General features: G+C 42.8%; 1 protein-coding gene across 2 annotated transcripts in view; it reads right to left on the bottom strand.

Moving 5' to 3' along the window:
- The window catches only part of ATP6V0A2 (ATPase H+ transporting V0 subunit a2), a 40460-nt gene that overhangs the window by 10306 nt on the left and 3476 nt on the right, over nucleotides 1-26678 (bottom strand). Inside the window, exons 2-15 of one of the 2 annotated variants that reach the window (XM_043442309.1) lie at nucleotides 24939-25017; nucleotides 22059-22156; nucleotides 20512-20649; nucleotides 19335-19423; nucleotides 17991-18117; nucleotides 10238-10320; nucleotides 8179-8272; nucleotides 7287-7499; nucleotides 4282-4432; nucleotides 3751-3887; nucleotides 3056-3243; nucleotides 2866-2956; nucleotides 1503-1621; nucleotides 628-838 (exon numbers count right to left, since the gene is read on the bottom strand). In XM_043442309.1, coding sequence (XP_043298244.1) covers nucleotides 628-838; nucleotides 1503-1621; nucleotides 2866-2956; nucleotides 3056-3243; nucleotides 3751-3887; nucleotides 4282-4432; nucleotides 7287-7499; nucleotides 8179-8272; nucleotides 10238-10320; nucleotides 17991-18117; nucleotides 19335-19423; nucleotides 20512-20649; nucleotides 22059-22156; nucleotides 24939-25017 — 1818 coding nt within the window. The remainder of the gene's footprint in view (nucleotides 1-627; nucleotides 839-1502; nucleotides 1622-2865; nucleotides 2957-3055; nucleotides 3244-3750; nucleotides 3888-4281; nucleotides 4433-7286; nucleotides 7500-8178; nucleotides 8273-10237; nucleotides 10321-17990; nucleotides 18118-19334; nucleotides 19424-20511; nucleotides 20650-22058; nucleotides 22157-24938; nucleotides 25018-26678) is intronic. The other variant, XM_043442318.1, reaches the window with a different exon arrangement.

Here is a 26678-nt window from a genome sequence, read left to right as displayed (position 1 = left end):
TCACCGGTACACTGACACTAGTGACAATCAGGTAGAATGTCTATTAGCAATGAACATATAGTAAATGCAAGCTAAATCATATTTGTCAGAGGGTCTTCACCTTCTGTTTCTTAAACTCATAGCTGATATGGGTGGCATCACACAAATGTGCATCTATATAGAAAAGTCAGTTCTGGAGAAGACCTTGGGCCATGGTCCAAGGGCCAGTTCTCTGAAAGCCTGGCTGAGTCAGAGATTGATTTTAAAGAAACCAGAGGGGCTTCCCCTGGTGACTCAGTGGTATTATTTAAATATAAATAAATAAATAAAATTTAAAAAGAAAAAAACTGGCAAGACAGATAGATGAGCAGTACTCGGAAACCCTCCAGTAACACATTCTTTCCCCACCACTTCTGACAGCTAAGGAGTGGCAGCAAGTTTGGATTAGTCTGACCAGAGCCCCGGAGATAGCACTCACGGCAGAATGACACCCCTCTATGATAACAGAGAGAAACAGAAAGCCCCTCAGTGCCAGGGAGGCCTTGGGAAGCACCCTTAATCATTCTACTGATGGAAACAAAAAGGCTCTCATGAGGACTTCCTTTGAATCCCTAAGAATGGGGGAAGGAAAAAAACAAGATTGTTTACCTGCCCTGGGTAAAAACCACTTGTGTCACTAGCCAGGAATAAAAACATGCTGATAAATTCAATCAGAATGCTAGGAGCAGTTCTGGAGGTTTCAGCTGAAAAAACCAGCCACTTATAGATGATCATAAATATAAGGTATCCAAAGATGCAGAGCATGAACAGCAGTTCTGGTATGGAAACCAGATAAATATTGAACTTCTTCCTGAAATGCCTACGGCAAAAACCAAAACTGATTAACCCATGAACAAATGTTTTAACATTTATTTATCTGGCTACATAGGGTCTTAGCGGCAACAAGCAGCTGGACTAAGATAAAAAGTAAAGAGTAAATTAACCTTAAATTCTCCGTGACAAAGGCTATCTCAGAATCATATCATCTGTGTTATGATCCAGATACAATCACAAAAAGATGTGAGGACAAGAGAAAAGACTAGTATTTCCCTATCAATTAGAAAAAAAAAAAAGACATCAACTCTTACTCCTAATATTCCAGCTGTAAGAAACAAACCAAAAGTTTTTGATTTGTAAAATAAAAAAGAAATATGACAAAAATCACCTCTGGAAATAAAGGTGAATGAACATGCTGCATGTCTACCTCACCTGAACATAAAACTCCATGAGGGTGAAAACTTTTTTCTGATCTCACTGTTCAACCCCTAACAGTGCCAGGCACATTCTCTACACTCAACAAATATTTGCTGAATCAAAGAAGATGCCAAAAAACTGATCATCAAAACAGGATCATATGAATACAACATACCCCCATACTGGCTGCCTTTAAGATCTAGGCAGTCTATCATCAAGCAAAATTTAAGAAATATTAATACCAAAAACCTGGCTTATAAATATTGGTTTAAAAAAAAATCTGTACTTACAAGTGGTTAAATATTCCCAGAATGACTCCGAAAGTCATGTGAGTAATCCCTAAAATCACAGACATCTTCATTTTGAAAGAGTTTAGAAAAGTGAGACGATTCGTGGCCAAGTTCCAAATCTAAAGACAAAACAAAACACCAAAAAAGAAAACCTTAGCTTCCTTCAACTGCCTTAGGATGAAAGCGCTATTCCTGAAGAAAACCGTGGTCAAGCTTCTTCAAGTTTCCTATCATATTAAGACCTGAGGCAACAATATTCAATTATATAAATTATGTTTAGAGACAAGAACAAACAATTAGAAGAGAGCTTACCTTGGAGAGCTCAGATTAAGGGATGATAGACTTCTGTCAGTGAGTTTTTTTCATTACTGTATCACCTCCCTCCAAACCAATTTTGACATAGCTTTATTTATTTGGCTGAGACCAGTTTTAGCTGCAGTATGCAGGATCTTTACTTGTGGCTTGTGAACTCTTAGTTGTGGCATGTGAGATCTAGTTCCCTGATCAGGGATTGAACCCAGGTCCCCTGTACCAGGATGGCAGAGTCTGAGACACTGGACCACCAACAAAGTCCCTTGAGGTAGTTTCTAAACTCTTCTAAGGCTGAGATTCCTCAAGAAGAACCCTGAGTCTCGAGACGCTGCCTGGGCCTCATAAGCCAGCCGCCTGAAAGCCCCAAGGCGGGGCGGGTAGGTGCGGACAGCCCCAGCCCCAGAGCACTGCCTCTCTTTCCTTCTCCCCACACCTTTCCCCTTTCAAACAACCACCTCAATAAGCACCATGATAAGCTTAAGCTCCCTTTCCCATTCTAAAATTCCACACTATTTCTAAAACCAAAGATAAAAAAACAATTAATGTGCACAAAGAAGAAACGGAAGAAGCAGCACATGTTTCATGGCACTTTTCACTAGAATAAAGGGGGTCAGGAAGTAGGACAGACAGTGACCCCAGCTCTCTGTGGACCTGTACTCAGGCACTGATCCTGGCTTCTCAAACGGACTGTCAGCTTCATCTGCACACCAGCCTGACTCGGAATACACAGTGAGCCTCTGTCGTCCAGGCAGAAACCCCCCGAGAACCAACCCCTCGGGTAAAACCACCTGAACTGCGCAAACAGTCTGTGAAACCTCTGTGACAGTTAAAGGTAGGTGATCCTGGGAATTCCTGGTGGTCCAATGATCAGGACTCTGAGGTCCTACTGCTAAGGGCAAGTGCTGCATCCCTGGTCAGGGAACTAAGGCCCTGACCTTAGTTCCTAAGGGAACAGGCCACATGGAGTGGTCAAAACTAAAAACATCTTTCATTGAAAAATTAGGCGGTACTAGTGAGAAACTCGAGATAGTACGGGGAGGAGTATACTCACGGGATCAATGCCAAAAGGGTAAGGGCCTCGGAACACTCCGGGAACACTGGGATCCAACTGCAACACGCTGTGGTGCCTGACGATGCTGTCGCTGTAACACAAGAGAAGGGTGAGGGCCTCCTGTGATGGGGGGGCCTCGGAGTGACGCGCTCCACCTCAGACGCCATCTGGCAGCCGGGCAGACACTCACTTCCAAAGCACCATCTTCTTCTGCTCCTCTGGGCTGTGGCTGGAGCTGTACATGGCAGACACGTTCCACCTGGAGCCAAAGAGGTTGACTGACTTGGAAAAGCAGTCGTTGTAGATGAGGCCCGTGTACACGGAGAACAGCCCCATCAGCAGGAGGATATAGCGACCATTGAAGAACATCCGCATGATCTGTGGGGAGCGAAGTGTGGTGAGTGAGACAGCACCATGGGGAACAGGAGCTGAAGTGATCGAGTTAGTCTGGGCACATTCTTAACTGCTCCTCTCCATGCTGCTCACAATCAAGCCCATGGGGACTTCCGTGGCAGTCCAGTGGCTAAGACTTTGCACTCTCAATGCAGGGGACCCGGGTTTGATCCCTGGTCAGGGAACTAGATCCCACATGCTGCAACTAAGAGTCTGCATGCTGCAACTAAAGATCCCACATGCTGCAACTAAGATCCAGCACAGCCAAATAAATAAACACTTTAAATATATATATATATAAAAATCAAGTTCATGGCACGGAACTTCCCATCACACAAGAATGAAGACCCACCCCACCTAGGTCTGTCAGGTGGGTTACAGTTATCGCCAAAAATGAAACATTTTTAAACGTCTTTTTCTAGTCAAACAGAAGGTAATCACTACTAATGCTACCTCACTGGAGATAATGAGCTGGAGGGTTTATGTTTTTACCTCTTGTGACTGATTTAGTCTGGGATGATTTTCGTTTAACACCAACAGGAGGGCAAATAAGAACATCACAAAACCATGTCCAAAGTCTCCAAACATCACGGCAAATAAAAAGGGGAAAGTGATGATGGTGAAGAGAGCTGCAAGAAATGCAAGAGATTTCTGATTGGCAGCAGAGGCAGAAATTTCTAGTTAATGCAAACACGACCCCATATAATGATCTTGACTTTCTCACAAATTTTCAGGAGAGAATTGACAGGTTAAAAAGAACACTTCAGGGACTTCCCTGGTGGTCCAGTGATTAAGACTGCATGCTTCTAATGCAGGGGCACGGGTTCAATCCCTGGGTGGGGGAAGTATGATTCCACATGCTGCCAAGTACATTCAAAAATAAAACAGCTTATACTAAATAACAAAACAGTTACTAGTGAGCCTATTTTTCCAAATATCTATTACATTCTTATAGGGGGAAAAAAGCAACAGTGATGTATAGAATGTATAAAATACAAAGACGGGCAAATTCAGGCTTCCAACCTGGGTTCACTTCTTGGTAGCTCCCAACCCCGTAGGCATCCACGATGTTCTGAAACCCCTCGGTGAATTTGTTGGTGCGGATCAGAGTTGGGGGAGTTTCTTTTGTTGGGATTGTGTTCATGAATGAGGGGATCGTACCACCGCTCTCTCTCTTTCACATGAAAAAAAAAAGAAGGGAAAAATTACCACCCAAGAGCTCTTTCAACAAATCTTGGTGGCCTGCTATGACAAGGCCCTGTGCAGGGCCACATGGGGAAGTACTGATCACCCCCCACCAAGAGTTCAAGTATAGCAGGAGTGACAGGAGGAACTGGGGAAAGCTCCTGGCAGGGTGAGGCGGGGCACGCCCGGGGGTTGTGGTCTTACAGAAAGAAGAATCTAGCAAGGCTAGTGGTGGGAAGTGGTGAGTGTAACAAAAATAAACCAAAATGTTGCCATAGTGACGTTCTGGTTTATTCTTCCCTATATTTCATTTTTATTAGGTAATACTGTACCTGTCTCTAAATTTCTCTTGAACATATTTAGGAGTTCAGTTCAGTTCCTCAGTCATGTCTGACTCTTTGCGACCCCATGAACCGCAGCACGCCAGGCCGCCCTGTCCATCACCAACTCCCGGAGTTTACTCAAACCCATGTCCATCGAGTTGGTAATGCCAACCAACCATCTCATCCTCTGTCGTCCCCTTCTCCTCCTGCCCTCAATCTTTCCCAGCGTCAGGGTCTTTTCAAATGAGTCAGCTCTTCGCATCAGGTGGCCAAAGTACTGGAGTTTCAGCTTCAACATCAGTCCTTCCAATGAACACCCAGGACTGATCTCCTTTAGGATGGACTGGTTGGATCTCCTTGCAGTCCAAGGGACTCTCAAGAGTCTTCTCCAACACAACAGTTCAAAAGCATCAATTCTTTAGCGCTCAGCCTTCTTTATAGTCCCAGCTCTCACATCCATACATGACCACTGGAAAAACCATAGCCTTGACTAGACGGATAAACCACTAAATTCCAGTTTTATATTGGCAACCCTGGGGCTACTTATATACATACATATGCACTAGACATATCGGTCATGTCTCTCAAAACTGATGCTACCTCAATAAATAAGAATCATCTAGAACTTTAAATAGATAAATACAACAGATGCCCCATACTCCAAAATAACTATTTTTATGCCATCATTATTTTGATGTTTTTGTACCATCACAGAATTATGCAAAGAAACAAGGTGATTAAGCAAAAGCTCATAAAAAAACATGTTTCTTTGTCTATTGAAGTATGTAAACCTGTTATTTTCAGTAAAGAACTTAAGTTTTGACCCAGAAAAAGCTCTTGTATAGCAGAAACTAACACAACATTATAAAACACTTATACCGCATTAAAAAGTCACACAGCAGCATGGGAGACTGAGCCCATAGTCCTAGAGTGAGAATAACCTATCATTCAAAGTTCAGAGACCATAGGAACTAAGATTAATGGGTTCAACCAAGATATTTAACCAAAAACTTCCACACGACCAAAGCAAACAAACAGAAAGAAACACCGTAAGACAAGTGACAGAATGGGGGAGAATATTTGCTCTTGTATCACAGACAACGAGTTAAGGAAATCAGTAAGAAAAGGACCAACCCCCAAGTGGAAAATGGGCAAAGCATGTGAACAGAGTGCTCACCAGAAAGTGAAAATTCAAGGCTCTTAAACATACAAAAAAAGATTCAGGACTTCCCCAGTGGTCCAGTGGTTAAGAATCCACCTGCCAATGCAGGGGACCTGGCTTTGATCCCTGGTCTGGGAAGATACCACATGCCTAGGGGCAACTAAGCCCATGCTATGCAACTAGAGAAACACACCACAATTAGAGAGTGGCCTCCACTCGCCGCAACTAGGGAAAGGCCAAGAGCGGCAACAAAGATCCAGGACAGCCAAAAATAAACGAATTTTTTTTTTTTAAATGAAAGAAAGATATTCACCTTCACTCAAAATAGGGGAAATGCAACATTTGGTTGCATTCATCTGGCAAGTATCTGGCAAAACTGATCCAGCAATTCCACCCTGGGAATTTACCCAGAGGCAAATCTGTGTGTGTATGAACTGTCAAAGGTCAAGAGTTAGTCTCTGCTGGCAGTATCTGTAAAGTCGGAAAGCACCTAAATGACCAGGGACTAGTTCCATAAACCATGTAACATCCCTTCTGGCAGGATATTAAATAGCTATAAAAACAGGGAAGTCTTCTTAAAAGAAAAGAAAGTATAAATAGCACACAATCTATTGTGAAGGAAGGGAATTCTCCCTTTAATGTATTCCTATTTGTTTATCTATGATTAAGAGACTCAAAGACACAATAAAACTGAAACAAGGGTTGTCTTTGAGCAGGGGAACTGAACAAAACTAAGACTTTGGGTAAGAGTTAGTCCCTTCACTGGTTAATATTTTTTAATATTTTTTTGACTTTTAAAACATGTCACTGAACTACTTACTCCAACAAGCAAATTAAAAATGCCACTGCAACTGCTATATTTAAATGGATAACCAACAAGGGCCTACTGTACAGCACAGGGATCTCTGCTCAATGTTCTGTGGCAGCCTGGACGGGAGGGGGATCTGGGGGAGAATGGGTATCTGTATAGGTATAGCTGAGTCCCCTTGCTGCTCACCTGAAACCATCACAGCATTGTTAATCGGTTATATTCCAATATAAAATGAAAAGTTTGTTTTAAAAAGCCTGTGCAAATCACTTTGCCATATACAGGAAAACACTGTAAAGCAATTAAACTTCAATTAAGAAAAAAAGAATGCATGTGCACAGAGCTTCCAGTGACTGACTCTGCAATTTCAGTTCAAAAGCATCAACATGGTGTCCTATCCCATCTATCTCACCTCCCGGAGCTTGATGAGATACACTCCAACCTTGGATAGAAAAGGGCCTGCACGCAAGGAGAGGAGGAGAGAGAGGGGAGGGGAGAGAAGGGAGGGGAGAGAAGGGAGGGGAGAGAAGGGAGGGGAGGGCCGCCTCACCGAGCCCTCCTCCAGCGCCCTTCGCAGCTCGTGCAAATCAGCCTCAGGACACCAGACCTCCGCAATGAGGCACTTATTGGTCACATCGAAGCTGCACATGTTCAGCATGTGGTAAATGGCTTTCATCTTCTTCACCTGGATCACGCGGCTGTAGACTGATTCGGCGGCTTTACACAGCACTTGCCTTAAATAGTCCTCGGTTTTGTGAAGCACCTGGGTGAGGACAAACACATGGGATCTCAGTGGAGCATCTGCCGGGCACCTGACCTCCTCTAGGGGGACCTCCTCTGGGGAGATTCCAGGCACCGGCCTCTCTGGGGACAGTTAAGGAAGTTCAGTCCTTCTCCTCCAGGCCTGGAGCTCAGGGCACAGGAAACAGTGAGATGTCGTGGTCCCCGGGGCAGCATGATGGCCTGGCTGGGCCCAGAGACCTAGGTCCCTAGTTCTTACACACTTCAGCCTCACCCCACTTCCTGTCAACGCCAGGAGCCACCAAATCCCATCCTATTCTGCCAAGAAACCCTCTTTCACTCAAATGGGTCAGAGTGCACGTCTAAGCAGAAAGATGACTTAAAACAGTGCTGGTAAAATTACAGCCAGCACTTTACTTGAGGCTCACTTATGCTGTCTGATGAAGAATTACACTTCAACAGATCAAAGATAACCAAACTTTTTTTTTTTTTTTAAGCCTTATCATTTAGAAACCATCTAGGTTTCTAACAGGCTGCTAAAATGAAATTCCCACAAAGAGGAAGGAGGTGACATTCCAGTCCCCCTAAAACATCTTGATTTGTCCACAATCAAAATTTTCCATATTAAAAAAAGAAACTAAATGGATGTGTAAATGTTTCACAAACCCTCAGATAAGGAGGTAAGTCTCTGGTTCACTCACGGTGTAAAGATCTTGAATCCGGGTATTCAGTCCCTCCTGGATCTCTCTGCGCTCCTCGGCTGTGTTCGGGTAGGGGTACACGTGGCAGTGGTAACTAGAAGACAGGATTCGAGACAGCGCTGCAGCCGTCAGAACTACAAGAAGCTATGTAGAAAACTAGAGCTAAATTTAATTCACCGTCTGGGCATACTTCCTCCAAACCAGAATAAAAGCAGCCCTCTGGGAGAAAAAGGTGCAGACGCAAGCTCCCGGCCGTGCTAAGGCCTTGCAGATGGACACTGGACAAATGTCCACTGGATTCCACAGATTTAGCCAACTCTCTCTTGGCTCCAAATTCCATTTCTGCTCTCAATGATTCCTAAAAGCTCATTCCCAATTTCAACGTTCTAAATTCACCATGAGCCTTAAGCTGGGAGTATATACATAAATCAAAGAACATACAATAATTACCTTAAAAAAAAGGAGAGAGAAATAAGAGACACAGATGTAGAGACGGCTTGTGGACACAGCAGGGAAGGAGAAGATGGGACAAACTGAGACAGTAGCACTGACGTATATACACTACCGTGTGTAAAACAGCTAGCTCGTGGGAAGCTGCTGTGTAACACAGGGATCTCAGCTCAGTGCTCTGTGATGACCCAGAGGGGTGAGGTGAGGCAGTGGGAGGAAGGTTCCAGAGGGAAGAGATACACGTAGACATGTGGCTGACTCACAGGGTTTACAGCTGAAATTAATACAATATTGTAAAGCAACTAATTATAATCCTTTTTTTTTTTAACAAGAAACTTGAAATAAAAAAAGAAAATCAAGGGAGAAAAAAGTTCTGGATTCCCAGCACTTGCCCTTGACATGTGCTACGGTGGCTCAGATGGTAAAAGTGTCTGCTTGCAAAACGGGAGACCTGGGTTCAATCCCTGGGTCGGGAAGATCCCCTGGAGAAGGAAATGGCCACCCACTCCAGTACTCTTGCCTGGAAAATTCCATGGATGGAGGAGACTTGTAGGCTACAGTCCATGGGGTTGCAAAGAGCGACTGAGCGACTTCACTTTCACAATAAACATCCCCTGGGGCCATGTGACACCAGGTCAGAGAGGAGGCAGGGCCACACCTCCCAAGCTGCAAGATCTCCCATGCTGCCTCAGTATTTGAATGCCATGCTTCCTATTTCTCTCTATGCTCTGACCATCAAAATTATATTCTTACTCTAGCTTTATCTTAAGCAATGATATTTGTGAAGTCAGGGGACTATCTGTTGGCTATAGTTTTTGTCATCTACATAAAAATAAATATACATCTATTAGAGTAAGAACAAGCTTGCCCATGTAACACCTAAAATTACTTTTCATAACACCAGTGACTGTGTATCAAACTCTGGTGAACACTGATCCAAAGAAAATAACCAAGTCTCACCCTTACCCCAGCAAGAAGCAAGGCCAGCTAAAATCTCCCGGAGTATAAGAAAACAAAAGGCCATTCTTTTGAGTTTTGGTGTGGCCTTGTTTATTTCCCCACTAGTGACAAAACTAAGTCACAGACTGATTCTTGCTGGGACACTGCTCTGCGTATCTTGAAGGTTCATGTGATCCGAGAGTCTTTTACTTATACCACCTCATTAGGCAGGCGGGCAGCTCTGAGCCCACCCTCTCCACCACTTGCCAGGCCCCCTTCCCCAGGACAAAGAAGCTAACTGTGGAGGGCTGGACAAAGGATAAGCCATCCGCTCCAGGAGGATAGATATGCTGATTCGTGGCTCAAAACAACAGAAAGGCAGCAAATAGTAAACCTGGATTCCTTCCCCGATTGATCTTGAGCCTTAATTCCCAAGAAAGAAATCAAATCTGGGAATGTTAAAAACATGGTGTTTACTTTTAAATTATCTTAAGTATTACACTGGCAAGGCAGATGACAAATTAAATGTTTGAAAACAGGGCATTACAGCAAAGAAATCACGTAACAAAGCCCGGCAGCCTCTGCGTTACTCTTCAGAGACCTATTTAAGGAAAACTAGAGGTTACTGAGAATGAAGAAATAAATGAAATAAAATATTTCTTTTTCTTACCAATCACATATCTTCTTAACCTTGTGGCCAATCTGTTCTCCCCAAAAGGATATCAAAAACACATACCATTTTATGACTTCTCCCTACAAAGGATAAAGATGACTGTTACTTTTGCAGGTAGAACTCTGAAAACCCTGGCAGCTCATACTCTGTCAGAGTTAGTTCATTAATGTGTTCATTCATTTAACAAACACTGTCCATCCTCATTATCTGCAGACTCCACAATTGCAAATTTACTCCAGATATAACCCCCAAAACCAAAACTTGCAGCATTTTTTCACTCATTTGCAGACATGCAGAGTGACAAAAATTTTGAGATATCCAAAGTGCATATTCCAGTTCAGGTCAAACAAGGTGACCATTAGTTCACACTGTAAACACGTGTCCTTTCTGTGGTCTGTCTAGCTCCAAGTTTTTCACACTTCTGTGCCTTTCGTTGGTCATTTCGGAATTGGAAACAGTCCTCAGGGGTGTTGCTGAAGTGCTGCCTAGAGTTTCTGAGCACAGGAAGGCTGTGAGTTGCCCTTAAATGTGTCCCATATGAGTTGCTCAGACACGCATGCTAGCGTGGGTTGGCAGTGAGTTCAATGCTAATGAATCAACAGTATAAATTAAGCAAGGTGCCTTTAAACAGAACACATATAAAACGAGGTTATGGACTAATCAGTTGAAAAAACCCTGTGACCAGAGGCTCAAAGGAACCCAACCCTATGCTTCTCCTAGGAGCAATGGCTCGGTTCTCATGGAGACTGTACAACATAACTATACAAATGAGAACTGACTGTATTTACAAGTATTCTACAACTAACAATGAATAGGTTTTTGGCCTATTTGCTAGGCACTGTTCCCGGTACAGCAGTGAACAAAATAGACAAAAGTTCCTGACCTAGGAGGGGAGGGAAGCTTGTATTCAGGTTGGCAGTGAGAGACACAAAGAAAGAACATAATATGCCAAGTGGAGATACGGGTGATAAAATAATGCTGGGCTTCCCTGGCGGCTCAGCGGTAAAGAATCTGCCTGCCAATGCAGGAGACACGGATTCAATCCCTGGTGCAGCCCGCATGCCAAACAGCGACTAAGTCCATGCACTACAACTACTCAGCCTGTACTCTAGAGCCCAAAACCCAAAACGACTGAGCCTGTGAACCTGGAGCCCGTGCTCTGCAACAAGAGAAGCCACCACAATGAGAAGCCCAAGGACCACAGCCAGAAAGTAGCCCTCACTCGCCATAACTAGAAAAAAGTCCATGCAGCTGCAAAGACCCAGTGCAGCCAAAAATAAAAATAATTATAAAAAAGAAAATAAAGCTGGGGGGAGGGGGGGTGACGGAAAGAAGCGGGTTGGGAACTGCAATTTTAAATCAGGCAATCAGGGAAGGCCTCCTGGAGAAGGTGACATCTGGGTCTAGAGGAGTGAAGGGGTGAGGAGCAAGCCACATGGATCCTGGGGAAAAGCCTCTCAAGCCAAAGACAAAACTCAGACAGAGGCAAGATGCGGCGAAGTGAGAAGGCCAGCCTGCCTGAAGAGGAATGGCCAGACCGAGGGCCAGAAGGGTGACCGGATGGGACATTGTGAGGCTTTGAGCTTTTGGCTGAGTGAGACAGGAAGCCAAGGGAGGGTTTTAGGTTGGGGGTGAGGTGGGGGGAGTTTGACTAGTTTCACAGGAATCATTCTGGACGCTGGAAGGATGAGAGCTGAGCTGTTGCTGACTGAGACAGGCAAGCTGGAAGATCAGGTCTGGGAGGCAGGGGAAGATTGGGAGTTCAGTTTTAAGCGTTCTGTGGAAATGTCTTCAGGGAACGTCAAAGTTATGGAGAAGCCAGTTCAACAGAAGTCTGGTATTTGGGGCAGAGGTCCAAGCCAGTATATCCATTTGGGAGATGGTATTTAAAGGATGGCTTTAAAAGCCTTGAAATAACATGGGACAGGAAACAGGCTGGGGACCTTTAGGCAAAGCAGAGGCAGTGAGATCCTGAAGGTAAGGACACAGGGCGGCCAGGGATGGGGGAGGGCGGGGAAGTGGCGGGAGGAGGAGACAGCTGATGTGGTTGGGAGGCTGGATACACTGAACAAATACCTAAATCACACAATTCGTGAATGATATTGTCGATAAGGGGAGCCAGATTTTTCACTGTCAGAAAAAAGTGACAAAGAAAAAGAGACGTCTAGAACTGTAGGTTATAGTCTGCACAAATGGGGGGTCTGGGGTTGTTGTTTTTTTTTTTTTTTCCCTCTTTTGGCTGCATCACAGGGCATAAGGGGTCTTGGTTCCTGACCAGGGATCAAACCCACACGCCCTGCACTGGCAGCACGGAGTCTTAACCACTGGACCACCAGCAAAGTCCCTGAACAAACGGTCTATAACCAATGCGCACAGGTAGCTGCAGAGGAGGTTACCGCTGTGTGTGTGCGTGTTGTGTGTGGGGTGTGTACGTGTCTGACTGCTGCAAGGGCCCAGGAACCACAGCGCTCCAGTACACAACGAGAACCTGAACACCCAGATCCTGCTTTCTAAATTCCGCTCTCTACTAAAAGCTACCAGTGGTCCTTGAAGGAACAGCTGACTCCAGGCAGAGACCAGGACAATCCTATGTTAACAGGAAATAAGGGACTGCTTGCTGAATGCTGAGAACGTGCCAAAGGCCAGAGAAACATGCACAAAGCGACTCCCAGTGGCCAAATCAGACAATTTGGGCATCGAAACAAAAAAGGACTGTAACAGAATACAAGTCATCAAATAAAGAGGAAGGTCTGAGTTCGTGGATGAATGAGTAAGTGACTGTGAGGGCAGGGCAAGCACTGCCTTCTGCAGGATGGTAACCAGTAAGCCCAGAAGGAAAAATGCTGGCAACTGTGACAGAGGTGACGAGTTCCAGAGAGTCACCGTGGAGGCTGAGGCTGGTGGGTAGAAGTCTGGTGAGGAATGAGGCCCCAGTGACCAATAACCTTGGAACACCTCCTCAGCAACCACTTAACAGTTAAATAGGGCAGAAGGGTGACATGAAAGTGGAGAAACCTGGAGGACACCAACATGACCAGGCCAACATCACATGGCCCCTGGTGGGAGGTGCTGAGAGGACCAGAGCATCCATGTTCCCATCAGCAACGTGTGCTCAGAGCCTGGTCGTCAGGAAGCAATGCATGGACCCCAAAGGAGGGTCGTCCCACAGAACACGATGTCTGTCCCAAATGCAAGTCACAGTCTCCCCTAGGCAGCGGGCCAGCAAGGAAACAAGGCAAACTGTGAGGAGTCTGAAGGGCATGTTTGTATTGCACCGAAGTGTTGCATCCATGTTGATTTTTCTCATTTGGAGGGTTGTATCGTGGTTATTGGGCTTCCCCGGGTGGTGCTAATGGTAAAGAATCTGCCTGCCAATGCAGGAGACATAAGAGACATGGTTCCATCCCTGGTTCGGAAAGATCCCCTGGAGGAGGGCATGAAAACCCCTACCAGGATTCTCGCCTGGAGAATCCCATGGACAGAGGAGCCTGGTGGGTCAGAGTCCAAAACAGCATTCCTGTGACGGGCAATGGACACTTGTCTATGGCTTCCTCTCAGGTCTGCAAGGAGATGGATGAAAACAGGGATGGGACTTCCCAGGTGGTACGGTGGGTAAGAATCAGCCTACCAATGCGGGGCACACGGGTTCGATCCCTGGCCTGGGAAGATTCCACATGCCGAGGAGCAACTAAGCCCGTGTGCCTAGAGCATGTGCTCTGCAACAAGAGACGCCACCACAATGAGAAGCCTGCACAGGACAACTAAAGAGCAGCCCCCACTCCCTACAACCAGAGAAAGCTTGTGCACAGCAAGAAGACCCTGCACAGCCAAAATAGATAGTTGTTTTTTTTTTTTAAAGAAAATGGGAATAGATATACAGAAAGTGGGTGATAGAGTACATGCAGCAAAATTAACAGTTGGGAAGGAACAGGAGAAGTCTTTGTTCTCTCCTGGCAACTTTTCTGTAAACTGAAATTATTTCAGGATAAATTATTAAAGAAACTACACTGGAGGAGAAAAGAAATGGCATTTATAGTGAATTTTACTTTGAACATTCCTTAATGATTTTAAAAATAGTACTGTATCACAGAATACAACCACCTAAGACATAATATGGAACAGGGATATATACAATATAAAAAACACAGATCTGAAACCACGTGCCTGAGTCTAGCTTTGACAGAGAGACTGGTCAGCATCTAAAAATGATACTGACAAAGGAGAAAATGGCTAGAAATACACTCTGGGGTTTGTAGGGACTTTCAGAGGTCAGACATGGGACCCAAAAGATACTAAACATGACACTACAAACATTGGAGAAGACTCTTGAGAGTCCCTTGGACTGCAAGGAGATCCAACCAGTCCATCCTAAAGGAGATCAGTCCTGGGTGTTCATTGGAAGGACTGATGTTGAAGCTGAAACTCCAATACTTTGGCCACCTGATGCGAAGAGCTGACTCATTTGAAAAGACCCTGACGCTGGGAAAGATTGAGGGCAGGAGGAGAAGGGGACGACAGAGGATGAGATGGTTGGTTGGCATTACCAACTCGATGGACATGGGTTTGGGTGGACTCCGGGAGTTGGTGATGGACAGGGAGGCCTGGCGTGCTGTGGTTCATGGGGTCGCAAAGAGTCGGACACGACTGAGCGACTGAATTGAACTGAACAAACAAATCCTAGAATCTGAGTAAAAGTTACCAAACCAAATCCCACATCCTCCCCAGAACAAGGACTAATAGAATGCACACTGAAAGGTAAACAGTAACCCTCTCTGAGTAGGGGGATTACAGGTGACTGATTTTCATCTCTGTATTTTCTATGTTATTTTCAGTTTTCTAGAACGAGCTCACATTTCCTTCATAATCGTGGGAAAGGGAGGAATTATGGTTTTAGGATACACATTTCTGTCAATTATACCTCAACAAAAAATTAGAAATAAAAAAAGTTTTTAAGAAAATTAAGAGTTTCCCTGGTGGTCCAGTGGTTAACAATCTACCTGCCAATACAGGGGAAGCAGGTTCGATCCCTGGTTCAGAAGATCCCAAGTGCCACAGGGCAACTAAGCCACAAGCACTGAAGCTCAAGATCTAGAGACCATGCGCTACAACAAGGGAAGCCACCGCAATGAGAAGCCCACGCACCACAGCTAGAGAGTAGACCCACTTGCCACAACCAGAAAGCCCATGCAAAACAACAGAGACACAGCAAAGAGCAGCCAAATATAATCAAAAATACAGATATAAATTTTTAAAAAGAAAATTTAAAAATATATACATATATATATACACATATATACACATCCCTATCCAAGTCTATCCATGTCTCTGTATTTCTTCACAGACATTTAATGCCCTTTAACATACTGGTATAAACTCAGCAAAGAGCTTAGAAATTGTATTTTTTTTTAATTTTTATGTTTTGCATGAGAATGATACGTTCTCAAAAAAGAAAAAACTCAGAGATATGTAAATGCTACTTCAGAACAGTTTTAATCTTCAGCTTTCCATGGAGAGGTCTCAGAGGTCACAGGTGATGGATAATTAACATATTGCTACTGGCAATTTCAGGAGGCACAAAAAATAATTATAAGTGTATGGCTAATGAACAGCTTGACCGATTAGATTTTCCAACATGTGTGATTTACTCAGGCTAAACCTTATAAAAATCATTTCACAGCCAAACTCCTTTATGCGTCAAAACTATTCCCTCGAGAATCTGCCTGGAATATAAGAGACCTGAGTTCAATCCCTGGGTCAGGAAGATCCCCTGGAGAAGAACAGAGCAAACCACTCCAGTATTCTTGCCTGGAGAATCCCATGGACAGAGGAGCCTGGTAGATTATAGTTCATGGGGTCGCAAAGAGTCAGACACAACTGAACAACATTACAGCCAAAATTCCTAAGGCAAATCTAGAAAAGAACACATGGATGCTTCTCTCAAAATTAATAAGCCCAAGTTCCTTTTCTACCTTTAGTAGATCAATTCATTTTCATTTAGAGCAAAATAGTTATTTTTATGGTTGAGGTCTTTAAAAAAATTAATCACAGCTATTTTAAAAGGTAATTATGGCTCCTCTCCTCTGCTTCCCTCCCTGAATAATTCATTCCTGAAGCCTTAGATGTGCGTTCGGGGATGGACCTGGAGAGGGGAGGGGAAGGGCAGAATCAGAGCCCAAGCTCTGTGAGGAAACATGCTGCAGAGGAGCCACCCAGAAAGGGTGAGCAGGGGACCCACACCAGGGGGCCTCTCAGTCTGGGGGCTGGGGAACTTGAAGTTCCGTATGGAGAGAAGGGCAGGGCAGCAGAGGTAAGAGATCAGTGGGCAGACTGGTCACATACAAGGGGACTGATCAAATAAGTATATAAACAATAATGGGAGTTGAGTTTCTCACCATTGAAGAAAGGAGTTACAAATCTATAAATGAACCCTACAAATGAACTCTACAAATCAGGATGAACCCTATGGTGCTGGAGTAGAATTGGATGTAAAGTCAAGGTTTTCACATACACACACAGGTACAGAAATAAAGTTGTGAGTGGGTGAGTCATTTGCATGTGTGCACCCTTTGTCCACTGACAGAGCTGGGAACAGCATCACCTCATTCACAATGGGCACACCCAGAAACCACAGCGTGGCTTCTAATTACCATTCTCCGCTGAAGAGAACTAAGCTCCTCAGAGAAATGGCTAATTCCAGAGCTGCATGAGGGAAATTACAAAATGAATCTGGATATATTGTTATCAGGAAAGCAAAAAAGTATTCAAAAGATGATGGGAACATGTAAAAAGAATATAAAAGCCAGCTGAATAGGCTCCAGATGGCCAAATCTAGAGAATTTGAATATCAAAATAAAAAATCAAAGTAACAGAGTATAACTCATTGAATAAAATAGGACATAAATTAACAGACTGAAAATCTGATGAGGAACTGAGTACTTACAGAGTTTCAAAGCACTTCCTCAAAAACACGTATTAAATACAAAGGAAAAGGAACTACAAATTCACAGCAGCGACAACTAGGAGTCACTACCTTGATCAAGAGATCAAAATGAACATCACGAGTAATGGGACAAAGTTCCCATGTGCCCCTGATGGGAAGTAGTGAGAAGGCAACATCACTTCTAGGACATTCTTGACAGAGACAGTAACCTGAATCTCATCATGAGAAAACATCAGACAAACCCAAACAGGGGGGCATTCTACCCAAAACACTGGTCTATAATAATTTTTAAATGCCAAGACAATGAAGGTCAGGGTCAGACTGAGAAATTACCCCAGAATGAAGGAGACCAAAAAAACATGACAAGTGGGAACTCCCTGGCGGTCCAGTGGTTAGGACTCTGCACTTCACTGCTGAGGGCCCAGGGTTCAATCTCTGGTTGGGGATCTATTCAACAAGATTCTGCAAGCCTTGCAGGGCAACCAAGAAAAAAACAGACATGACAAATAAATCCAAAGTGTGATTCTTAACTAGATCCTTTGCCATAAAAGACAGTATTGGGACAACTGCTGAAACCTAAACTGGATCTACTTTCTGAAGCTCAGGAAGTAGTGATATATCCATGTTAATGCCCCTATTGTACTTCAGTAGAAGAGGAGAAAGTCCCTATTCTCAGGAACTCCCCCCAAATGTATCCAAGGAAAGGAAGGAATCCGGTTAACAACTCACTCAAATGCTTCACTCTGGACTGTACCTCCAGCTCTGGGGCAAGTCTGTCACTGCTGAAAGGAGATGGTGACATTTACTCACTGTTTCAGGGTCTTCCAGGGGCTCATCCAGCTCTGCATAGGTCACAATGGTGTACCCTTTGCAGACCCTCCACAACATTTTTTCAAATGCTTCAACTTTTCCTTGGTTAATTAGGCCAGATATAAATCTATGAGACAATAAAGGCTGTGGTCAAGTAAAAGCAATGAATATTATCAAACTGCAGTAAAAGGATGATGAAGACATTCATTTCTGGCAAAATGGGGAAGGTACCCTGAAAGCTCTCCAACTGGACAATATCTGAAATGCTGGATGAGATATTTTTGAAACATCCTCTTCAATGTAAAGCTGAGCTCATAATTTAGAGAAATTCTTGGAATCCAAAAATAAAACAGGATCTCACAGTTATGCCCTGATGTATTACATGCAGCCGGTATCTATACATAACCATATCTCAAGGCCTTGAGTTTCAAGGCCAGCACGGTAGAGGAGCCCTGAGTCTGTATCAGGTGAGGAGTTGGAACTAAAGCCCCACAATCACCTCAAAGTTGGGACTCTCCCCCCCCCTCAACAAAGGACTACACCTTAAGTGAATAGGTGGACTAGAAAAAAATCCATCTTGCAAAGGAACCTATGCAAACTTATTTATTTCCACTCAATTTTGGGGAGAAGGGGGAGAATATTCCCTGATGATTTCCAACCACAGGTTAGAAAGCACTCAGGTTTGTGGATGAAATTCATATTACATGCAAAGTGAGTAAACAAACAGAAAAAAAAATTAATAAACTCAAGCAGAGAAATTAATGTAAAATGATTCCAAATAGGTGGAGTGCTCCCAAGTACCTGACATATGTTAAAAATAAGTTCTTTCTGAAGGAATACAGCCTGACGCTAAACATCACTGAATTCCTACAGATAAGGAGCAAAGGAACTGAAGTTCATAGTAAAGAGAGATTATAAATCACATGAGGAAACACGTTACCATTAGTTCAAGTAAACAAAGAGAATAAATAGTAGAGAGAGACCCTTAAAATATGATTAATAAATTACCCAATTCAGTTTAGCCCCTATGTCCCCACCAAATAAAACAGGGCTTGATGCTTCAGTGACGAACTATCTGAAGCTTATGGAGTAATGATAAACGGCATGAATGTTCCTTCTTTCCAGTTCATGATATCAAAAGAAGCAATTCCCATCATATCTACTTAAAAAGTCAATACAGCTGAGTGATTCAACTCAACAAACACTAGAGTACAGTGTTTTCTTATTATAAATATTCACTTTCTTTCATTCCACACAGGCTTGCAGATGGTGGCTGCTCATCTACTCTCTTCTCCCACTGACAAGAAGGACAGTGTGAAGCTCATCAGGCCAGTTGTCACCTACCCCAGTTTCGCTCCCAGCCTCTGCATACAGCTGTAGTCCAACAAAGACTCATTCTCCAAGGGAGGGAATTCCTCGTAAGTGGGTTCGAACTACAAGGAGACATGAAACCAACCGTGTCTCACCGAAAGTGACACTTTAATTCCCAAGTCCTGTTTCCAAACAAGTCTGCAGGGCAACAGAACTACTCAGATCTGGGTGCCAAGCTAACTCAGACATGTGAGTCGGCTCTGACAAAGAAAGAGGATAACGTCCCCATTCCTTTTTTGTAAACTACTTGATGACATCTACATATAATAGAAGTCTGGTTATAACGTATGTCATCGCCTTAACCTAACACAGAGTAACTGTATCAGAGGTCACACCTGCCATAGGAAGTGAAACAAAGTTCAGAAGGAATATACTTTGCCCCTCTCTGATGCTCAGCTGAGTACAGTACTGCTGCATAGGCTGTTCTTTATTCCTATGTACGTTTTCTTTTTTTTAACTTCCATTACTTTTAGCAATTTGAGAAGAAGGAAAGAATAAAACTGAAATTTTGGAGTTTGATTTCCACTGTTCAGTTTTTTCTCGTGATTATAGAAAGTATTTTTTTCAACTGCAAACTAAAGCATTTTACAAATAGGAAGTAGTTATGGTTAAAACCAGGGCTTCCCAAGTGGCTCAGTGGTAAAGAATACACCTGCTAAGCAGGAGACTCTGGTTCGATCCTTGGACCAGGAAGATCCCCTGGAGGAGGAAATGGTAATTCACTCCAGTATTCTTGTCTGGAAAATCCCATGGACAGAGGAGCCTGGCTGGCTACAGTTCACGGGGTCACAAGGAGTCGGACATGACTTAGCAAAGTAAACAACAGCAAATGGTTAAAACCAACATGGGAATCCAGCTGAAAAATAAAGTGAAGATCAAAATGTATCTCTTTCATTTTTTAAAGATGTATCTCTTTTAAAAAGCAGTATCTCTATAGGAGTTGATAACAAACCCCAAAAACCTTATGGGAATGAGATTTTTATAAAAGAAACGCACTCCTGGGACTTCCTCAGTGGTCCAGTAGTTAAGACTCCACTCTCCCAATGCAGGGGGACTGGGTTCAATCCCTAGTCAGGGAACTAAAATCTCGCATGCCATGCGACCAAAAGAAAGAGAAAGAAAGGCACCTCCTCCCAAGCATCACCAGTACCTCCACATTGCGCTTGACGAAGGTCTTGGTCACTCGCAGCATGTGGGTGTACTCAATCAGCTCCAGCAGGTTCTTCCTCAGCTTCTCCTTGTTCTTAGTGACCTCTCTCAGCTCAACCTCCAGCTTCTGCAACTGCTCCTGAAACGAAACGACAGTTGGGATACTTCCAAGTCTGGCTCTAATACTCTTTTCACAGCACCGCAGAACCAGGAGAGGTTTTAAAAAGCCAGAATGTATATGAGAATTTGATAGGGATATGAAAACAGGCACGGCTTTTCAAAGTTCATCATTTACTGTTTCATGTTAACTCAGGTACCCGTGATGGCAAGCACTTGGGTGCCATGATGACTCTGCATGCTAATCTCAGGTCTTATCATTTCTTCTGGTTTCCCTTCACCTGCTTACGCATTACCATACACCAGTCTTCCTCTTTTTTTTTTTTCTTTTTTTTTTCAGTCTTCCTCTTTTAAGACTACATTTCCTTTTATTTGTAACACAGAAAAACACTCTTTCCCAAACATACCTATTCCTAATCTCTAGCCTGAGTTTCTATGCAGTTGCACTTATTCAATTAATTAGGCATAAAAATACTTGAGGACAAATATTTAACAATTAGTGTGTACCAAGCATCCTTACCGATACTTTAAGGATTAAAACAGTAGAAGCAGAAATCTAAAACCCACTGACTCAATGAAAACTTGCATTCAAACAAATCCCCTGACACACTACATTTATTACTTGTGCTCTGCTTTATTGAAATGATCAACAGCTAGCAATCACCGTATTTGTAATTACATCATAACCAACACACCAAACAGGCCAAACCAGCTGACTGCTCTCATTGGACTGTATAGTTGTCTCCGGAGTCCGTTCATATACAACTGCTAAATGACTTCCTCCCAGTAAAACAAACACAGCAGTCAGCAATGGAATGGTCCTAGTTATACGGTACTAATTGTTTTAGAAGGGCTTTGTAAAAGCTCCAGTCTATTTCCGAGTGTAATAAACACTCAGATGAGGAGACCAAAATCTCAACAGATAATTCATGGGGGTGGAGGGGGATGCTAATGAATGAATGACCCCATGCTCTCACAGTGTATCCCCGACACTGAACTCCAAGAGAAGGCATCCTGCTGGCTAACCACGGGGGACCACTTTCACACTAGCTTCTGATAATTCGAGGGGAAAGGGTCAGGGTGCATCGGGGGAGATGTGTAGGGCACAGGCCTGAAGCCTCGATGACCTGCAGTAGCAGCAGCATGCGAAGGCCTGCAGAAGCCCAGAGGTTACATGACCAGATCTCATGATCTAATTCTTGTCAATCTCTGTTCAATACCATCTGTCTTATACTAAGGAAGAAAAAAAATGAATTCTAGTTAAAATGTATCACAGATAATCTGTTACTGAGAGTTAACCATCATATGGTTCTTTGACTTTCATTCCACAGTCTTGAGAAGAAAGGCAGAAAAGCCCTAGACAATATAAAGTAAGTGAATAAGCCCGATCTGAGGTTAGTGACCTAAAACCCTCCTTCAGAACCAAGTTACCTGCATTTCCAGCACTTGTTTCAGAGGTGGTGCCGGAGGACTGGTCTCCCCCTCAGGGAGGGGAATATCAGCTCTATTGATTTCCTGCACCAAGTATGCTGTGGAAAAGTTAAACAAATTAGACTGAAAATCTTACTCCAGGATATTTCAGAGAGAACATTTCACGTCCCCACTTTCCCCAGGTCATGTAAAAACTGTCTAAAGGCACAAAAGTCTGGATTGTCCCAACTGACTGATAGATGACTTTTGTCACCTTGCTTCTGAACATCTGTAAAATAATTCTGCCTAGAGAGATCAGCATAGAGTGACAGTAACCCATATACATATTTTCTGAAATTTCCTGTCCTTCATTATTAAAACTCTAGTTAAAGAACTTTGGAGTCACACTTGCCTCTGCCACCTGTAGATGAAGCAGAAAGTTAAGAACACACTTGGAAGTGCAGGAATAAGCCACCAGAGATGTCAGTGTGAACTCGCTGCAGATGCCATTAGGAGGAAATATACATTCATCAGGAAAAACACAACAACCTTTCTCAGCAAAAAGAGAAACCTCAGGGCAAACAGCCCGGCTCTCCTAAGTCACCAGTTAGCTGTGATGGTTTGACTTAGGACGACTTACACTAGATTCATGAAACTAATACTCAGACAGCCAAAAATAACTTAAATTCTTTAGTTTACATTTTCAATTCCTTGAAGCATCTTTTTCCATAGGATAAAAGTCATAATACCTGGTAAAAAATCGTTACCAGATACAATGTTTTGGAGAATTCTTACTAGTTATTTTACTAGGAAGGAAGGAAGGAAAGGGAGGAAAGGAGGGAGGGAGGGAGGAAGAGAAGGAAGGAAAACAGGCAGGAAGAGAAGAATGTCTTATCAATAAGAGCAAAGGAAGCAATGGGTTTAAGAGCTTTTTGGAAATGGATGTGAATTTTTTTAACCTATTTTACCTAAATTTGGGCTTCCCCAATAGCTCAGCTGGTAAAGAATCTGCCTGCAATGCAGGAGACCCCGGTTCGATTCTTGGGTGGAGAAGATCTCCTGGAGAAGGGATAGGCTACCCACTCCAGTATTCTTGGGCTTCCCTGGTGGCTCAGACGGTAAAAAATCCGCCTGCAATGTGGGAGACCTGGGTTTGATCCCTGGGTTGGGAAGATCCCCTGGAGGAGGGCATGGCAACCCACTCTAATATTCTTGCCTGGAAAATCCCCATGGACAGAAGAGCCTGGCGGGCTACAGTCCATGGGGTCGGAAAGAGTAGGACACGACTAAGCACAGAATAGCACAGCACATACCTAAATTTACTTGATGGTTCATTTTCTTTTTAAGTCTGGACTCTTTATGAAACAGTTTAAGCTACAGGAAGCCCTGGGCATGTCTAATGTCCTGTCAATCCTGCCCTGTCTTTGAAAACTCATTCCAAATATACAACCTATCCAATGACTCATACACGTGGCAAAGAAGGAAGTGTGATATTGCCCTGTCTTTCACGATCCACACAAATGACTGGGACCTCAAACAATATGCAGAGGACTAGGCTGCTGATGACCCAAAGGTTTCTTCTGATCTTAAAAATCCCAGTTAAAAAATATAAAATCCACAACAATTAACTATTAGAAATCACTCCAAAAGTCATCTTATCTCCCCTCCTCAACTCTCTCATCCTCAGGTTTTTCTGACAGTGACTTTGGAATTGTTCCCCTCTGTGTATTTCAAGCAGAACTTCAAGGTTTGAACTGATAAAGACTATTTTATTTTAAAAGATGCGTGCTCCTTGAAAGAAAAGCTATGACAAACCCAGAGAGCATATTAAAAAGCAGATTCATTACTTTGTCAACAAAGGTCCCTATAGTCAAAGCTGTGGTTTTTCCAGTAGTCATGTATGGATGTGAGAACTGGACCATAAAGAAGGCTGAGTGCCAAACAACTGATGCTTTTGAACTGTGGTGTTGGAGAAGACTCTTGAGAGTCCCTTGAACTGCAAGGAGATCCAACCAGGCAATCCTAAAGGAAATCAGTCTTGAATATTCATTGGAAGTATTGATGCTGAAGATGAAGCTCCAATACTTTGGCTACCTGAGGTGAAGAGCAGATTCATTAGAAAAGACCCTGACTGAAGGCAGGAGGAGAAGGGGACAACAGAAGATGAGACGGTTGAATAGAATCACCAACTCAATGGACATGAGTTTGAGCAAGCTCCAGGAGATGGTGAAGGACAAGGAAGGCTGGAGTGCTGCAGTCCATGGAGTCACAAAGAGTCGGACATGACTGAGCAACTGGACAACAATAACATTTTATTTTAGGCTAAGATGTTAAAAGTTTTACAGATAAAGGAAGTAGCCTTGAGCTGCTGAGTTTTAACGGTTAACAGTCAGAGAACACTGATGTATGCAGAGGAAATAATCCCTGAGAAAAAGGAAATTATTAACCAAGCTATCTACCACTTCCTACCTCCCTTGTGCTCTGATCTAATTTAAGTATTAACATGTATATGTTGTTTCTAAATTATAACAAACTACAAGGGATTGGCTAAATAACTCGTGGTATATTAATACCATAAAATACTATGCTGCCACTAAAAACAATGAGTCAATCTGTTTACTGACATTAAAAGATGTTAAAGTACCATCAATGAGAAACAAAGCTAATAACAAAATAACCTGATCATTATATATGTAAATCCTTACTTTTACAGATGAACAGTAAAAAGTGTGGAACGAAAATATAAACCTACATAACAGTGATTACATGAATGGTAAGAATACGATGACTTCTTTTTTCTTTTCTACTTGTCTAGATTTTCTAATTTTTCTAAAGTGAACAAGGTTTGCTTATATATTCAATTATATAAAATAATAATTTAAGTTGTTTAAAAAAACTTACCCAATATTCGCTCCAGTTCTTCACATCGCTTCACCTCACCAACAAATTTTCTTTGGAAAGAACTTACATTCTGGTTGAGCTGAGAAGAAGGATGAAAATTTTGCTCTGAATTTTCTAAAATTTAAAAACAACTTCCATTTTATAAATAAAGTACGACTGCCAAGGGTTTAAGGGGAAAGCATATTCTTGTATACTACTGAGTGGGAGTATAAACGGACACATCTTTTCTGGAAAGCAATTTGGCAACTGTTATCCAAAAAAGTCTGGGGACTTCCCTGGTGAACCAGTGGTTAAGAATCTACCTTCCAATGCAAGGGACACAGGTTCGATCCCTGGTGGGGGAGCCGTAAGCCCACTCGCCACAACTAGAGAGTGCAGGCACCACAGGAAAGACTCAGCTCAGCCAAAAAAATTAAAACAGATTTTTAAAAAAGCCTGAAAAATATCCTCTAGTCCAGAACGATCCCATGAAGAAATTCAACTTAAAGGAAAAAACTATGGATACAGACAAAAATGTATGCAGAAGAGGATCAACTTCAAGGATAGAGAAAAAACTACTGACCATGGAAAATTGGCTAAGGAAATCATAGTCTAAATCCACACTGTGGAATACTAGCAGTAAAAAGAGGGGGAAAAAAACAATACATCAATATCAGGGAGGAGATACCCAGAAACAAGATGCAAATGAAAGACGACACAAAGGACCACATATTGTGCAACTCCATTTCTACGAAATGTCCAGGAAGGGAAAACCTAGAGGCAGAAAGTAGATGAGTGATTGCCTGGGTCTTAGAGTGAGGAGGGGGATGACCTGTAAATGAGCATAAGGGACCTTACTGGGATGATGTCATGTTCTAAAACTGGCTTGTGGCAATGGACACAGTACTCAGAAAATTTTCTAAAAACCAACAAATTGTACACTTGCAGCAGGTGAACTTTATGATACACATCAATAAAGTTGTATAAAAATTATGGGTCAGTAATATAATTGACTACTATACATTTATTAAAAATGATGTTTTTAAAAAAAAAAAAAATGATGTTTTAAATGACTAGGTATTTGATTATATTAAGAAATTGTTATTAAAAACTTTAGGTATGATAATGGTATCTTTTTAGTGTCCTTATATTTTAGAGGTACTTATTGAAATATTTATGAATGGAATAATACACCTGGGATTTGCTTCAAAATGATCTCGTCTGATGGGAGTTTTCTTTTTTTTTCTTTTTTGCACCATATGGCTTTCTGGGGTCCTGGCAGTAAAAGCACCAAGTTCTAACCACCGGACCACTAGGGAATTCCCGCCATGGGTTTATATTATGGGTATATAGGAATTCACTGTTTCCATATACTCTTCCCTCTACTTAATATCTTAGCAAACAAAGCTTAAAACAACAAAAAATATCATAAAAGAATATTTAATAAAATGAGGAAATTAATCACAACTTGTGTGTGGGGAGAAGAAGATTAAACATATTATCAGTGTGGGGCTTCCCAAGTGATACAGCAGTGAAGAATCCACCTGCCGACACAGGAGACGCAGGTCTGATACCTGGGTTGGGAGGATCCCTTGGAGGAGAAAATGGCAACCCACTCCAGTATTCTTCCTTGGGATCCCATGGACAGAGGAGCCTGGCAGGCTACAGTTCATGGGGTGACAAAGAGTCAGACACAACTGAGCACACACACATGCACACATTATTAATGTGGTTCCAACTATATAAAAATATCTGTGCATG

The sequence above is a fragment of the Cervus canadensis genome, chromosome 1 (genome assembly GCF_019320065.1).
Source record: "Cervus canadensis isolate Bull #8, Minnesota chromosome 1, ASM1932006v1, whole genome shotgun sequence".
Taxonomy (NCBI): domain Eukaryota; kingdom Metazoa; phylum Chordata; class Mammalia; order Artiodactyla; family Cervidae; genus Cervus; species Cervus canadensis.
This window is presented reverse-complemented; position numbering and strand designations above follow the sequence as displayed.